This window comes from Aythya marila (assembly GCF_965140915.1).
Source record: "Aythya marila genome assembly, chromosome: 1".
NCBI classification, from domain to species: Eukaryota; Metazoa; Chordata; class Aves; order Anseriformes; family Anatidae; genus Aythya; species Aythya marila.
Genome location: NC_139042.1, coordinates 88,128,574 through 88,146,354, shown reverse-complemented (window position 1 = coordinate 88,146,354; position 17,781 = coordinate 88,128,574). Strand labels below are relative to the sequence as shown.

The 17,781-nt window shown below is 33.5% G+C and overlaps 1 protein-coding gene across 1 annotated transcript in view; it reads left to right on the top strand.

Moving 5' to 3' along the window:
• Positions 1-17,781, top strand: part of CFAP47 (cilia and flagella associated protein 47) — a gene marked incomplete at both ends in the record, with an annotated part of 301,646 nt that overhangs the window by 118,152 nt on the left and 165,713 nt on the right. Inside the window, 4 exon segments of the mRNA XM_082784753.1 lie at positions 308-488; positions 11,214-11,410; positions 15,493-15,636; positions 16,422-16,595. Coding sequence (XP_082640879.1) covers positions 308-488; positions 11,214-11,410; positions 15,493-15,636; positions 16,422-16,595 — 696 coding nt within the window.

The window sequence follows — 17,781 nt, the reverse complement described above, 5'->3', positions numbered from 1 at the left end:
TCTCCTTTTTTTTTTTTTTTTTTCTCTTCTCTGAGTGTCTTTAAAGGTTGGTAGGTGGTTTCTGAGTAGGAGGTGTTTTTACTGTAAATCTCAAAACATTATTTTTAAATTAATGCTTCAGATACATGATATCTAGAAAATTGTACCAAACAGTCTTTATTCAGGAGTGCCTCTCAACCATTGCTATATAACAGGACTAATTACCACTTTACAAGTTATGGAATTACGCATTTAAGCCTGTAACTTCCTAACCTGAAATTATTATGAGATCATTGTTCATATGTACACATTATTCCTTCACTTGCAGAGATGCGAACTCCTAAAACCTCGTAAATTCCCACCAGAGTTGAAGTATGTGGATTACAGTGTACAAGTGAGCATGCGAGAATTATTTGACGTTCCTGAGAAACTCTCTATTCCAGTGTTGGCATCTAGCAGAGTTAATTTGAAAGTTCCTTCAATAAAAGATGTTTCACCTGAGAAAATAGGTAAGAATATTCATAAATATAATGGATTTGATTTATTCTCCCAGAGAAACTGTTTTCCGAAGATTTCCTAAACACTTAAAGAAAATGGACTTTCTCTCAAATCCTGTACTGAAATTTTAAATGTTTTCTTGTTTACTTGGCTCACATTTTGATCCTTCTTTAACTAGTTTTTAGAATGATTTATGTAAACCTATATAGCATTCTAGGTTATATTGCATAAAAGAACTAGACCAAAAATTGTTTATGTTTACCTGATCCGCGCACATTTATATCACAGTTAATGTGTTGTCCCAGAAGTATCTGGTAACAACACAGACAAATAAGTTTTGGCTTTGCTGGTTCAAATTAAGTATTAATTTCCTTAGTAAATTTAGTAAAGGCTTGAAATATAGTCAGTCTATTAATGTGAAAAATCTACAGATTCTTTTTATTGCTTATAAGTCTTGATAAGTAGACTCCTTCTGTAAGTCCCTGTACTTCTCAGTGGCACTTGGAATCAGTTGTGCTTTCATGGCCTATGTTTTTATACTCGTTGCACCCCGTGCATTTTTGGTTTCTCTTCTGGAGGAAAAATAAGGAATTCCTGACAAGTCAGAAATTGTTACAGAATTGTTCTGTTTAGATTATAGTATCTGCACTGTAAAACATTTTAAGGTCTGCCAGGCACATTTTCAGAAAGGTGAAAATGCAGTATTAAAAGCAAGTAGACTAGTGGTCGGTAGAAGCTGTAGAATAGAGGTATCACAAGTCGGAGACTAAAATATTTCTTGAGTGACAGGGTGTTTAAATCCTAGTTAAAATTATTTTGTTGTCAGTTTTAAAAAAATAATTGACTGTGTTTGTAATAATGGATGTAGAGGTGATATTAAAAAATTGTAAAGGCTTTGTTGAGTGGTGTAGTGTATTCTTTGGATTGTACTATAGAAATGGGGAAAACCATCCAAGAAGGAGAGTAAAATCTGCACAGACAAATCTAATAATGACATGATACTGTGCTTCCATCATAATCTCAGAACAAAGGTTGATAACTGTCCAGGTATTAGGTCACTATTACTTAGCAGCTTCTCAAATTATTTTTGCATTTTTTTTTAAATGTGGATGAACATATCTAAAAAAAAATAATTTATTAAAATATAGTGAAAAAATACATTAAAGTAAGGAAGTGTTTACTTTTCTCTTAATTTGTGCTGATTCTTTATCCATCAAAGGAAAGCATATAAAAAAAAAATCCAAAAGAGCTGCAGAGAATACAATCACTCTCTGTCTCCCCCCCCACACACTTAGAATGTGGGAGCAGTATAAATGTCTGGCAAACATTTTAAGAACGCTGTTAACAAGGAATTAAAATGTAAAAGTCAATGCCACTGAACATATTTTATTGTAAAATAGATCTTGTTAAATAGGCTTATTAAATATTTGACAATATTACAGATTTAAGATATAAGAAAGAATACAATATGTTTATCTTTCTCCTAGTATGACATCTTGACCAAAACCAAACAATATACTTGACTGGAACAAAAATAATAAGCTAAGCAGATTGAAAAACTGGAGGATTTTTTATTATTATTATTGATTCATTTGCTGGAGAACCATCAGAAAGTGAGCTCTCAGGAATTAGTTCTTGTTGGACAATTTTAACCACTTTTCATTACCAATTTGGAAATTGGTATGAAATGAAAAAAAAAAATAATATATATATATATATATATATATATATATATATATATATATCAACTTTGTCAAGTTAGTAATGACAGATTTTGTGAAAAAGTATTTAGTTGGAATAGCCTCATGATCTATGTATTTTGGTGCAATCAAGCATATGGAACTATGTGTTGGGAATAGACTGCATGCTAAAACGTAATAGAGACTGGTTTTGGAAAGACTCCAAGTTCTTTCAATTGCACGTTGAGTACCTGTCTTAAATCTCCTCTTAAAAATACACAGAATGTAACTTGTTCTTTGCTAAGTAAAAATTTTGGTATGTAAGAAGACTACATACCACAGAGATTTATCACCATTGCCTTGGAACATCATCCTACGGGCTTTAGTAACTTTAGATCATCAGAACTAGCCTAGGAAGTAGTTCAATCCCAGTGTATAACTCAGGCAAAAAGTAACTGAAAATAAAAATGCTTTTCTTTATAAGCCAAAAGATAATGAATTTGAGCATGTAAAAGCTCATGTAAGGCATATTATAACCTTGAAATAAATTATTTTTTTCATAGCACTGTATATTAGCAAAGAATGAAAAGGCTAAAATGTCAAGTGGAATACAGATAATGGCTCCAGATTTTAAACAACAGGGAAGTAGCGTCCTAACGTACCTCCGTGTTTCACCAAACAGACAAGTTGGTGGTTTCCATGGATATAACATGTAGAAATGTTTTGACTGTCTTACTTCATCTGTCTCATTATGTGTGTGTTTCCAGAGTAAAAACAGTACAAGTTACTATTAGTTCTAGGTTGTAGCTAATGGTTTCTATCCTTTTGTTTTCCTTTCTCCCATTCCTTGCCATAATCCCTAAGTAGTCAAGAAGCCATTACTTTTGTGGCTGGTGATAAAGGAAAGAAGTGACCTTCCTTTAAGTGAGAAATTAAGTGAGAAATTGTGCGATGGCTAAAGCTATGAACACAGGGAACACAAGCCAGTACAAAACAAAAGGCCAGTAAAACTGTCTATTGGACTGTAAGCTATGGTAAACGTTTCATTCACTATTATGCAGCTATAATAAGGAATACAAGCTATTATTACAAGCTATTATAGTTCTTATCAAACCTGTCTTTTCTACTGTTTCTTTTTTTTTTCCTCTTCCCCCAAGAAAGCTTCAACTTTCTTAATTTTCTCTGATTTCATTAAATGCTTGTTGTGATAAGCTTTTCAGCAACATAACCAATGGGTTTAATTAAGTGGCTGTCTTTAAGTGACCCCCTTTGTTATAGAACAGAGTTTTATGCAACCAAGTGGTTTAAGGTACTCTTGCATAATGAGATGTAAACTTCATTTCTACCAGTAATTATGAACAGTACATAGAATGCACAATATAATTGCATTCTTCTTGAAAAAAATGTGATTTATTATTTAAAGGAGTGCAGTAAGTACGCGTATTGGCATGCCTATTGGACTGCAGTAAGTGCCCATATTGACATGACTACTGAATTTTAGACTGATCTTTTGATATTTACTGGCAATTTAAAAAGCAAGCAGTCAAACAAAACAAACAAACAAACAAAAAACACCAGACCTTAGAATAATACCTTAAATCCCATTTGTTAGCAAATAGGGTCACGTTAGCAAAGAGGGTTATTTTACATTCTACCCCAAAATCTACATCAGAAGCAACAAAAAGGCACACCTCTAAACTGTGTTAATTTATGAAAATGTTATGCATGAATAACCAACTCTACAATGCAGATTCAATCTCAGTATTTTTCTTATGTAAACTATAATTGTAGTTAGAAACATGGTATGTTCTCATTGCCATACTGACCAATAAGTAAAGTGCAGAACAACTAACAGTCTTCTTTCTATGACTTTTAAATGATGTCTCAAATATTTTCTCAGCATTGGTTTTAATCATAACAGTCTCTCTTTTTTTTTTTTTTTGTTTTTTGCCTTTCACTAAAGCAATTTCCCGAGGCTTTAAATCTATTCTTCAATAAAGTGTTATCAGTAATTCTGTTATTTCATCCTAGTGTTCCATGGTACACATGCTACATAACTTTTCCAGTATCTTATTTTTGTTGTTTTTGTTTTGTTTTGTTTTATAAAGCAGAAAGTCTTAATCTTTTTAAGCAAAATTACATAGTTACTGGCCAAAACACAACTTTGTTATATTTTCATTTTACCATTTGTATTCTGAGGCTTTATTCTAACTCCTTATCATGTTAAGACCTTCAGAGTTCAGTTCTATGATTTAACTGGCAGTATAGTAATAAAAATTTAATTACTTTTGGTGGTCTTAATCATTGAGGATAGTGAGCCAGTAATGGGATTAGAAGTGTAAAGGATAACATTCCTTTCTTTCTCTATACAAATAATTTAAAAATATATATTATTCTATTTCAAAATGTGTCACTGAAAAATGATGTGTAGCTCTTTATCCTTACAAGTTTCACAGCAGCTACATTTATTGAGTATGTGCATATATTAGTAGAAAGATGTTTTAGTCTTGCAGAAGTGAGAAGAAATTAAATATTAGACCGGACGATTTTCGTTTGTGTTTAATACCTGCAAAAGTTAATTCAGTGGAGAATACCTGCTTTTTCTAGTGCTTTTTCTTGTTTTTGTTTTGTTTTGATTTGCAAAAAACTTTTTGAAGGCCTTTCACGTATGCTGGTGTGTGAATAGGCTTAATGCTGTGGTGAAGTTGTTAATCCTCAGAAAACATATCAGAGAATTCTGTACCTCATTCTCTGTTCAGAATTTAGTATTGTCTTTCAGAAGATTCACGGAAACCTGGAGTCTACCTAAGTGAAGAATTTTTGGATTGAAAGAGAAGGCTTCAAGCTCACTTGACAAATGAAATCTGTAGGGCTGAGGATGCTGATATGTGATTTAGGTTTTCATCAGTGAACGCTGACAACCACTTACATGATTGTCAGTGTTAAGGCTTATCTTTGTCTTTGCAATCTTGACACAATTACATTTGTGAGGCATAGAAGGTACTGCTTCTCTAAAGGCAGTAATAGATCTTGTGTTGTCAGGTCCTGTTTCTCATCATCACCAGTCCTGAGAGAAGACATTGGACTCTTTTCATTTTAATTATGTGCATATTTGGACTTGTTCCATGCTGTGACTGGAAGGATTGCTGTGCTGTCCCGGTGGTGTTCCCTGACCACCTTCTAAAGTTGAAATCACCAGAAACTTTGAATATAGAGAGAGTTTTTATGGCTCTCAAAACTGTAACCTGATAATCATCCATCTGCCTTCATATATTCTGTGAACCATTAGGGTAAAATGATCTAAGAATTAGAAAATTTTGCTGTGTTTTTTAAAGACGTATGTTTTATAGATTTTAAATTTAATTTAATTACTTTTAATTTAGAGTTGCCAGAGTCACTAAAATGCTCTTTGTAATGCACACACATATATTGATATTTTATTTTATTTTTTCTGATTTATCTAGAGATTTCCTACCATGCAGTCCTTTGTAGATTTTTTTAAAGGAAACAACGTCTTTCCTTAAAAAAATTCTAGATTGCAGACAAAAAGAATGTGTATTACCATGTACTACAGAAACATCTAGCCAGCACTTCTTGTATTAAGCAATAAGACTTCATTACTAATTTTTCACTAACTTGTTCTGTTGTAGTAAATGTTATAAAAAGTTGTCTCTGAGTCTTACTTTGTAATATTTGCTTATGCATTCAGTATACTTCTTTTTATTAGTTGTGAACAATCTTCTCTGCTTGTAGGAAATTTTGCTTAATCTCCTCCTCCTCCTCTTTCCTTCTCTTGCTTACTTTTTAAAGATCCTGCCTCAGCCACTTCCTTATTCTAGTCATACATACATATATTACTTTTTGATACATGTAAATTTTAGGCAACTATTTTTGACAGAGTGTATCTCTGTTCTTGTGATGTAAGATACAGAGGCTTAAAAATTTTATTCTAGCATATTTTTCCAAATGTAATACTTTATAATTTGGCTAGCCCTATTCAGGAGGGTCTGTGTATCGGGTGACTTAAAAAAGTACCTTAGTTTCACTGTCTTTCTTCAGTTATATTAAGTAAACTTCTTATTTGACAGCATTTCAGTTGCCCCTTAGCATAGTTACTGTGTAGCCTGCTTATCGCTAAAGCTTCTACAACTATTCTTTAGGAATACTGAGGGGCCGTGTTTATTAAAAAGTAATCAACAACAACAAAATAAGCAAAAATAAACAAAGAAAATCAAGAAACTATTCATTCTACTTTATTATAGTGCCACACACCAGTTTCTGAATTTGATACATGTGCAAGGCTGATGAGTATTTGTGACAAGACTGAAAAAATATCACTGCCATTTGCATTTTTAAATCAATTAAGAAAAAACTGCTTCCAGGCCATTTATTTTTCCAGCATAATCTTCCTTTTTCCAGTTGATTTAATGTATTAACTTTTTGCTTAGATGTGTAAGGATGTACTGTATTTAAGTGGAGAAAAGAATCAATAATCAGTTAGTGGGCTTCTTAGAAATTCTTCTGTTGTATTCAGATAGAGCTAAAAAAAAAAATAATCAGCAAACGAATGTGCACAGTGGTAGCAAAAATTTCACAACATATCAGCACTCATTAAGGGATGTAAAAGAATGGTTGATTTTTCAAGACTACTGTCTTGAAAACTGAGTGAGGTTCTGATTCAGATAAGTTCATTTGAAGACCCAATACATAAGCAGAAATTAGAAGAGTTCTGGGCTCTTCAGCATGGTTGCTTATTTAACCTTACAGGAGTCTGTGCCTGCAAATTCGGTCTTCAGTTCAATGTAGCCAATTATGTGTGACATGTGCGGTGTCAGAGGCTGAGTTAAGTTCACTGTGAGACTGAGCTTTGACTTTCTGAATAGATATTACCATCATTACTGAATAAAAGCTAATAGAAGGTGCATATAGCTGACTAACTGCTGAAGACATGTAGTTTCCTACCATTGGAAATTATGCCAACAGATTGTGATATGAAAGAATCGCATTTCTGTTCCAGCCCTTACCCTCCTAACACAAATTATAATAGGCCTAAATAGCAACGAATCTACAATGTAATATTTTTACTAGAATCCAGCATATGTTTTTCATTTCATTCTAATGTCAACAAGAAGTGAGTTTTTATTTTATTTTGTTTTAAAGATTAAAGGTACTGTTCATTGGCTAACACATTTAGTGTATTAACTTTGAATTCAAGTCAGGCAGACCTAAAATGAAGAGTTGTAGGATTTTTAAGAACCAAAAAACATGGGCTTTATTGATTCCAGATGGTGATCTGATTGTCTTTTGTACCAAATAGATGGCATAAGATGCTAGCCATTTGCTAGAGAACAAGATCAACACCTACATGCTGTAAATTAGTTTTCCAAGAATGTATGGTCATATTACACCAAAAGTTCTACTTTTGCAACTGCCCTTGTTTTGACAGCTGTTTCGCTTCTAAACCCAATTCAGATTCAGAATCAAGTAAATGTTTCCCATAGGCATTTATCTAACACAAATCTATAAAATGAAACTTCTCATAAAGTGTTTTATTTCCTGCTTCTAAAAGCCCTTAGTATGTAGCATGTTTGACCAAGATACTGGGTGATGAAACTTGCTTGCACTTCTCAGCACAAGAATGTTCAAATTGTTGTTCCTTCTCTACCCAAAGCATTTCCTCATTATCAGACAACAGACTGCCATGAGAAGAGTTGTTTGCTTAGCCAGCTGAACTGAGAGAACCTACAAATGATTGGAGCTCCTGTGAATGATTAGAGCTCAGATCTAAGGCAACCATAACTGTGGCAAAATGATTAGGATGCTCATCCAAGAAGGAGAATCTAGGGCCCATGGTCCAAGGGCTGTTTGCCTGTTTCATGTGAAATCTGTCCCCATCAAACAATGAATATCCTGTCTAGAGAGGGAAAATGTACCAGCAACTGGTATTGTTCTGCCTGATTTTTCACTGTCAGAGGAATGCTTGCAGTCTCATTCATTTCCATGGATGCAGGCTCTGCTTCCTGTTACATGGAAATAATGCAAGGGCTGCTGGCCATTGCTTACTGTTATTGCTTTTGTCCCAGAAATTGTAAGGTCAGTTGTGACCCTATGGATTATTTTAATCTTTTAACTAGCTCCTAATCTAATCTTTGCTGCATATTTTACAGGACTGGGTAAGAAGAAAACATGCTAAAATTAGATTTTTAAGCCCAATTTACTTTATGGCATGAAAAAATGCAGAACAGAAAAAAAACAACCAACCTTCATGTGTAATTCACAAGGAAGTGGTTTCTGTAATCATTTTGATTTGGAGGTTCTTTCTCACTCCAGATACCATATCTTATATCATAAGATATTATATAAAATCAAAATCAACATGACAAATTTACTTACTTTCCTTTTCATTTTGATTATAATTGTTTTAATTAATCAAGTAACTTATTATTCAATGTGATTTTTTATGCCTAAGAAAAAAAAATAAATAAAACTGATGCCAAGCTGAATAATATAAAAATAAAATGCACGGAAGACTTTTGTTTGTTTTTTCCCCTATTGAAAGCATTTCTGATTGAAAGTCCAATTCATTGAAAGACAAAGGGGGATCCAATTCAGTGAAATTAAACTGTGAAAGTTGGTAACTGAAATTTCCATTTACTGCAGGAAAGTAAAATTCACTGAGAAATATTTTTGGAGCTTCCAATTCACTCACTGCACTGTATTTCTTCAAATACATGTTTACAGTCTACTGTATCTTGAAATACAAGCATTTAAAATGTGTACTTAAAACTTCAAGTATGTCTTTTGTTTTAATATCCTAAAATAATTCTTAAAGAAAATTGAGGACTGTATTCATGAACTAAAGAATGGACAGTTGTGTTCCTTAAGTGCCAAATTCTGGTCACTGTTGTGGAAGATAACTAATGGGGATAATAGATTGCTGACAAAATTAAAGAAAAAAATAAAAAAGAAAATAAAAAGTAATTCAAAAATTACCAGGTTATTAATCTTGTCTTTAAAAAAGAAACAAAGAAAAAAAGAAAAAAAATAACAAACAAACAACAAACAAACAACATTTATTTTAGAGAGGGTTAAACCTGAGGTGCAATTTATACTCTTTTTGATAGCCTAGTAATGTTGAAAGATTAATACTGCCATTCATATGATTTCTCTCTTGAACTTTGGTTATTTTTGTGCAAAAAATGAAGTACAGATGACCTAAGGCAACAAGAGAGCTTCAGTTTGCTGTTCATTTGCAGAGGTGAGAACTGAATATGCGAGGAACACCACTTAATGAAAGAGAATGAGCAGCATTGCAAATAAAGATTGATTGCACTTTCAAAGTCCAGTTATACAAAACAATAGAAAATAAGCCACATTAAAGGAAGAAGAAGGGAAGCTCCACAAGAATTTGCCAGGTGTTCCCCCTTAGGGAGAAGTGAATTGTTTACGGAGTTTTATCTGTAAGTTTCTGTCATGTCAATACATTGTCTCTGACCTTCATTATCTTTCCAATGTGGGCTTTTGGCATTGGTTTCTAATCTTGTAAAATGCTGAAAAGAAACAGTCTTTGTTAAATATAAAACTACAGGGAAGTTGTTACAGCTGCAGTCTTCAGTTTTTCAAGTTCCTTAGAGGCTCTTGGGAAGGTTGAATGGAACTCTTTTGGTGGCCAGTCGGTGGTATTTGTATAGTGCCTTCCCTTCTGCTTTGTAAAGTGTCCTAAAAGGGCTAGTGAAGGGGGCAGGATACTGTGAAAGTCTCTGATACTTTCTACAAGTGAGAGCAGAAGAGGATGTCTCTGTAGCAGACATTTTAGATCTGGCTATTTTCAAATGCAGAAAGCATTTGTATTTGCTTCTTCTATACTCTAGGAATTACTGTGGGGAGTTTTTCTTACATGCACTGGATTGGGCAAATTGGACTTTTTATGGCTGTTGCAGTTTAACCCCAGCAGGCAGCTCAGCACCATGCACCCACTCACTCACTCTCCAGGAGGGATGAGGGAGAGAATTGGAAAAGTAAAGGTGTGAAAACTCATGGGTTGAGATAAAGGCAGTTTACTAGGTAAAGCAAAAGCCCCATGCTCGAGCAAAGCAAAACAACATTTGCTATCATGGGCTCATCACATGTAGTGGTTTCTTGGGAAGACAAACGCCATCGCTCTGAACATGTGTCATCCTCTCACCCCCTTCCTCCTTCTTTACCCCAGCTTTTATTGCCGAGCATGGTGCTCTGTGGTATGGGACATTGCTCTTGCCAGTTTGGGTCAGCTGTCCTGCTTGTATCCCCTCCCAGCTCCTTGGGCACCCCCAGCCTCCTCGCTGGCAGGGGCAGCATGAGAAGATGAGTCCTTTGGTCTGTACAAGCGCTGCTCTACAACAACTGAAAACACCTGTGTGTTATCACCATTCCTTACATTAAAACTCTAGAGCACAGCATTGGCTGAGCCTCTCTACAAAGACAATTAACTCAGCCAAAAGCAGAACAATGATTCTGTTTAATTTGGACACTTCAGACTTTTTTTGGAAACCCAGACATTCAATCCAAAATTGTGCATAGGAAATGTCTAACAAGGAGCTCTCATGGTAACTACTAAATTTAATAGAATTCCAGTTGTTATTAGGACTACCAAATAAATTCTGTTGTTTCCAGTGTCTTTCATGGTAACTGTTGACCAAAGTGTTTGAGCATTTGATAGTAACTACTGTACTTTTTTTATATTTACAATAATGCATATACAATAAACTTGTCTATTAGGTTTAGCAGATCTTTTAAAATACTCCTCTTTGTACTCTACTAAAGACAATAGAAAATGTTGTTTGGATGTTTAAATCCTTTTTTTTTTTTTTTTTTTTTTTTTTTTAATGAAAACTTGGCCTTTTGCCATTCTTTCATTATAATACTCCTAAAACTACATTGCTCATTTTAAATTGTTGTATGTACTACTATGGAGAATCTCCTACAGTTTACTGGAACTCTGCCCAGATCCTGCATGTAAAATAAATGTTTCTGAAAAGTTTTGCTACATTTCACTGTTTTTTGTTTGTTTGGTTTTAGATGGAAGTGATGCAGTTGAGCTTCCTATAAAATTCATTCCTCAGTATGCTGGTTGCTACCACTGTGAGATTCTCCTGAAGTCCTCCCGGGATATTCGTGTCTATGTGATTAAATGTGTAGTGAATACAAACCACGCTGAAGCAGAGATTGAATTTCTAACTCCAGCTTACCAGGCCGTGATTCAGGATATTCCAATAGTAAGTTCACTTTACTGCCTGAAGCTAAACTAAGATTAAGGATTCTTAGAAACTGAACTCTTGATCAATACAGTTAAAATTTACTACTGCAAAATCCTCAAAAGCATGTAAATACTGACTTCAGTATTATTACTCCAAATCCATATTGGATGTGGTGTAAGGTTTATTCGGAAAATTAGTTTCTAGCAGTTCAGAGAGTAAATTATTAGAGTTTATTTCTAATGTTTCATTTCTGTACTTATATTTGATAATCTGCTAATTAATAACTAGTTACCATACTAAAGGTGAAAAAAGAGTTGTTTAATCTAAGGAACAATTCGTTGCGTGGGGTGTTTTTTTTTTTTTTTGCTACAGTTAGATTACACGCAACTTACAAAATGTGGCAAGTGTAGGCAGAATATTACGTATAGTTTTATCATATCTATTTTGCATTTTAAGCATTTAACAGATGAGGTATACGACCAGGGAGTGAATATGGAGTGTAGGTTAGAATGTCATTTCCTTCAGAAAAATCATTGCTCACAATTTAGAGAAGTCAGATTTAAAGGAAGAAAAATGAACAAGTGATAGGGAAGAAGCTTGAGTTGCAAGAGAAAGGGATACAAATTCTTTAACAAAGAAGGATGATAAAATGTTTTCTGAGATTTGAACTAGGGCTTGATATATATAATTGAAGTGACCTTTTGATAATGCTTTTGATAACGGTTAAGAATACTAGTGAAATATTATATAGAAAAATTATCTGAAATTTTGTAGAAAAAAGAATGGCAGCAGCTTCAAATATGGATACAATATCTGGGGAAAAATGTTACTGTGGATAGTCAGTGAAATACTGAGATTTGACAAGGAACTAATTAATTGATTAAGAAAGAGAAAAAAGAGTAAAGAAAATCAAAGGAAATCATATTACAGCATTACCTTTTCTTACACATAAATGTTAAGGTATTCATATATTATTTATTTACAATTGATTTATTGAACGTTACATTAGCTGAAATGAGGCTGTTACGTAACACAGAAAGGTAAGGATTTTTTTTTCCACCTTCTCAGACAGAGGGCTTCTAAACAGATTGGCTTTAATTTTATTGACCTCCAAATGTTCATAAACATATGCTTTAAAATTTCTTTAGCAGTCATAGATTTATTCTGTTAAGTTATGCTTGTTTTCTTAACAAGGAATTAAAAAGTACTCCAAATGGAGCGTATAATCTGTGTTTTTTATGTGTGTGTAAGGAGAGAGAAAGAATGTGTATCTCTCATTTAGTCTGCCTCCTCCCATGGAAAGCACATGTGACAAGTCTGTGCTAAAATATATGCCCTACATTTGCAAAATCAAACATTGATGAATAAAAAAAATATAAAAATGTGAAGTTGTTCCTGTCCTTTTACATTTTATGATTACATAGGTTTTTACAAGGTTTATTTTATGTTCAGCATAAGAGATGTATTTACCTCTGGAACATGTTTTACTTTTATTCTTTCTAGCTCTAGCATTGTGTCTGGTTTACTCTATGCTTTTCAATTCCTGAATTGAATACAGAATCAGAAACATTTCCATACTTTTATGTTGTTAACTATCATTTATGTTTGTCATTCAAGGTAGGGCTGTTCAGTCCGTTAAACTCGGTTCTTTGAACCTTATATTCAGTGTTGCTTCTTACAGGCACTAGCAAACGAACTGTCATAACATCTATATGGTAGGTGAACCATTTTATAAATGGAACAGAAGAGTGTCAAGTGATTTGCTTAAACAACACACAGTGAGTTAGTGACAGAACCAGAATAAGAAACCGCCTGAATCTCACATTCTTGTTCCTTTCTTGATAAGCAAGTTCAGTCTTGTAAGCAAGTTCAGCAAGAACATCAGAAGTATCCATAATTTCCACAAGTGTGAAATGAATGTAATTGTTCTCTCGTTCACTTTCAGCCTCTGGATTGAAAAGGTATAGATCCTATACATGCGACCTTATTATGTACCTTAGGTCTAATCACCTACCATCCTGTGAAATGTTTTTAACTCCTTTAGCATTATTTGTGTTTGTCATTAATTTAACAGGTTTTGAGATAGCAATTAATTAAAACTATTTGTTAATGCATAAGTGCAAGGGAGTAAAATTTTAAACAAATAATGTATTTTCATTTTCTGATATTTGTGGTTCCCCTTTTATTAGAATGTTTTAAACAAATTCATGCTGTATTGGAAGAATTTGCCACAGAAGGACTTCAAAATGACCGTGTTTGTCAACTACGTTTCTCAACTGATAAATTATTGTTTGAGATTAAGGAGAAACACCCTACTCATCAATATAGTCATCACTAGTGTGGGTAAAGGAAACATCTGATAACAATGGCTCTAGAAATTACTGAAAGTAAAACAACTTAGGCCCACAAATGTTGACTGTCCTCCTCTCTAACATATCAAAGAACGATCACAGTGATGATTTTCGTCTCTCCCCCTTTTAAAACAATCATTTAACAAAGGATGATGACCAGCTAGTTTTAGAACTGGTCAATCCGGTTTTCAAAAGGATATAGTTGTTCCTGATGCTGTGGTGAAGAAAAAAAAAAAATAAAAAATGAGAAGAATAATAATCTTCTTAATTTTTTTTCTCACTTTTATTTTATCTTCAGCATGAGGGTAATGAGGTTAATTTTTTTTTTTTTTTTTTTACTTTAATGCTTTCTGCCACGGATGTTGCAATTGTTATTATTACAGATTTGGAGATTGTAGTGATAGAAGTATTTTGAAAAATTGAGGCATTTTACAAATCTCAGTATTCCAAACAAGACACTTCTGCTCAACTACTAGGATATTTTCTTGTTAATAACAAAGTATTAAACGTTGATTATACATATTAATCCCAGCCAAAATCAAACATGATATTGCAGATCTCATGCCATGCCATGACTTTAGCTCTGATAACTACAGTTGATTGTGCATTGTTGATGAGGTTTAGAGAACTGAGTTTAAGAGACTTTCCAAAGAAAGAATTGAAATAGGTTGTCATCTTCATTCTCCAAAATCCATTGCTTACCTCTGGCATTTATCTGTGGTTTTCCATGGGTCAAGACAATTTTGGGTAAAAGGATTAATTCCTCTTTTTGTAGATCAGTCTAATCTTTGTTTTGACAAGGCTGATATTAGCTTTTGAATGCCATTTTTTTCTGTCCTTTTCAGTTTTTTTTTGTTTTTTTTTTTTTTTTTTTTTACCTTTATGTAGATTGGATGTTTAGTTATCTATTTCCTTTAAATAGTAGGAGGCTGAATATCATTATTTAAATTTTACGATTTTTATGCAGCCCCTCAGGCATATATTACAAAATATCTACCTACCCCAATCAAGCAGTGCTACGATATGTCTAGATGCAAGGCAAAATACACTTCATAAATAGGCTTTCATGCTACTTAAGACAACCGTTCTTTAGAAGAGATTAGTCCAGTTTCTGAGAGCACAGGACTGTACATACTCCTTTGGGAGGCAGAGTCCTTAATTAGAAAGCAAGGCTGGTCCTGTAGTACACTTGGTGACCAAGTGAAGCATTGTGTGCTAATATACCACATCACTACATACCACTTCAAAGAGGCATGCTAGGATTTCCCACAGGAGCAAAAGAGACAGAATTTTGGCAGGCATTACAAACAGTACTGTAAAGATACCTTTAAATGTTTATAATGATACTTATTAATTCCGTCTTGACTGTTAACTATATCATGATCATATTCTTCTAATGAGTCTTCTTGCTGACAGTATTGATTCTGATACTATGATTGCTAGTAACTCTTTACCAGAAATATGAGATTTTGAAGGTATTTTGAGCCAGTATTTTAGGAGAAGAGCTCTGATTTGATGATAAATACAAACAAAAGCTAAAATGCATATTGAAAGCTTTTAATTCCTAATCTAATTTATGTCTTTACTTTGATTTCAGAGTCCAAGGAATAGCGATTTAGTAGGTGCTCTGAGCCAGTATTTTGGGAAAAAAGGAGCTGTGCTCTGTTTTGATAATTGCAAATAAAAGCTGAAATTCATGTTGAAAATTTTAAATGCATAATCTAGTTTATGACTTTTCTTTGATTTCAGAATAACATGTCCAGCCAGGACTGGAAACTCGAAGCAGTTTTGGAAGGACAGGGCTTTCATGGACCTCCTCTAATAAACGTGGGCATAGGTGAAACAGCTCTGTATCCTCTCATGTTCAAGCCAGTTGCTGAGTGCTTATCAACGGTAAGAAGGAAATTAGTTTAAACATTACAAAGAATTATTTTGTCAATAAAACTTACATCAGTCTCCAACTTATGAAATTGCTTAAGCAGTTACTAGCATTAAACACCTGCTTGAAAGTTTTAGTGAATTAGAAATATTTCCTGTTAGCTGAAAGAAAAACCAAAAAGCAACAAAGGAACTAACTTTACCAAAGTTAAAGATTATTATTATTTGTTCACTTATTTTCTCTTCTTTCAAACCCTCTATTTCAGTGAGTGGACTAGTTATTCTACAGAGATTCTGACCTTTGATTATAAAAATGTACGTTGTGTTCCATTCTGAATTTAAAGACATATATTAAATGTTATCTCACTATTTAAGTAATAATGTAGTAATATTGAGCATTTTTCATTATATTACAAGTGAATTTTGCTGATGGGTACTTGATTGTTTCATAATACAATTTCTGTTACAAGGTAAACTGCTAGTTAGAAGCTGATTTTGCCATCAAAGTAATCACTATTCTAAATGTTAAAACTGAAGAGCAGAGGAAAGGCTGTGATACCTTTAGCAAGAAGCAGTATATGTATTTTTGCCTGTACACTAGCTGGGAGATTTTGCCTGCAGGATGCTATTCAAATGCGTGAATTGCCAAAGACAAAACCAAATTGTTCTGTGAAACACTAGTAATCCATCTGCATGCATTACCAAACAAACATAATGCAGTATAGAAATCCAGTATTGGTTTGGTAGCCAAATGACACTTTTACAGTGCTGAAACTTTTTTCCTTCTTTCTTTGTCATAGGGAAGACTTATTCTGCGAAATGCTATGGCTGGCACTGAAAGCGTCTTTAGCCTTAAGGGAATAGGGAAGAAACCTCTGGCGCAGGATCATATTGTGATAGATTGCCAAGTGAGACAGGTTACTCGAAAAGTATTATGGGTGCCCAATTATACCAAGAACAAGTTAACGTACAAGGTAAATTTTTGTAATAAAGTGACAACTATTTTCATATCCATAGTCCTACAACTTGTATATTAGACAGTTTGTTATTGTCATTGCTGATATGCTATTAAAATTCATGCATCCATGAGAAACTATATCTAACTTCTATCTAAACTATATCTAACTAGTAGTACTAGTACTAAGTATATATATGTATATGTATGTGTATATACATATATATGGGTATATACATATACATACGTATATGTATATATAGTACTAAGTACTATAGTACTATAGTATATGGATATGTTTATTGTCAGGAAATCTGTGAGCTAGTGTATGATATTACTGTATGTTTCATGGAAAAAGGTTTCATAATTTCATATCTCCTAAGGGGACAGCACATTTGAAATTATACTGTGTTCATTTACTAGTCTTTCTTCCTTCCTTCTCCACTTGTTTAAAACCAATTTCATAATTTTTAAACTCATAGAAAGGGCTTGAGAGTACAGTGTTCCTAAAATCTTTATAAAACATTGACCTTTTACATAAATGGACAAAAATTATTATCCCGCTAAGGGAAAATTGGCAGCATGATCTCACTACATATCTATTCCTAATAGCCTACTGGCATGGCCAGTCAGGGCTTGCATTTCTTGAAACAAATGATGGCAGTTAGTGTCTTTTGCCCAGCTTGTTGTTTTAGGAAATGGAGGAAGTTGGGAATACTTTGTGTGTTTTCTGAGGGGAAAGAAAATTAAAAGGAAATAAGTAACTGGAGTTGTTGAAGGGCAATGTGTCACTGGGAAGATGGTGCTGTGGTAGTTGTGACTTTAGTGGAGGTATGTAAAATAAGTACATAGAAAATACAATTTATTTTTTTAGTTTTCCTGGTCAAGAAGATCTTATGTATGAGATCTTTTAAATACATATGCATATGTAATGTAATCCTTTTTATTTTTCACTGTTTAATTAAAGATCTTATGGCTGTACTTACACAAATAAGTAATTTTCTAATTTTAAAACACTTCTATTACTATAACTGAACAATTTTCCTACCGTTTGTCTGGGCAACATGTTTAATTTAAGTTGAGAAAAGTATTTCAGTAGCTTTCTTCACCTTTCTTATGCATGTCTAGGATTGCATGTCACATGCCAGCAGAGGCAGAATGTACATTAGGGCAAAAAAGATGACTTTCACTTTTCTTCTCACCTG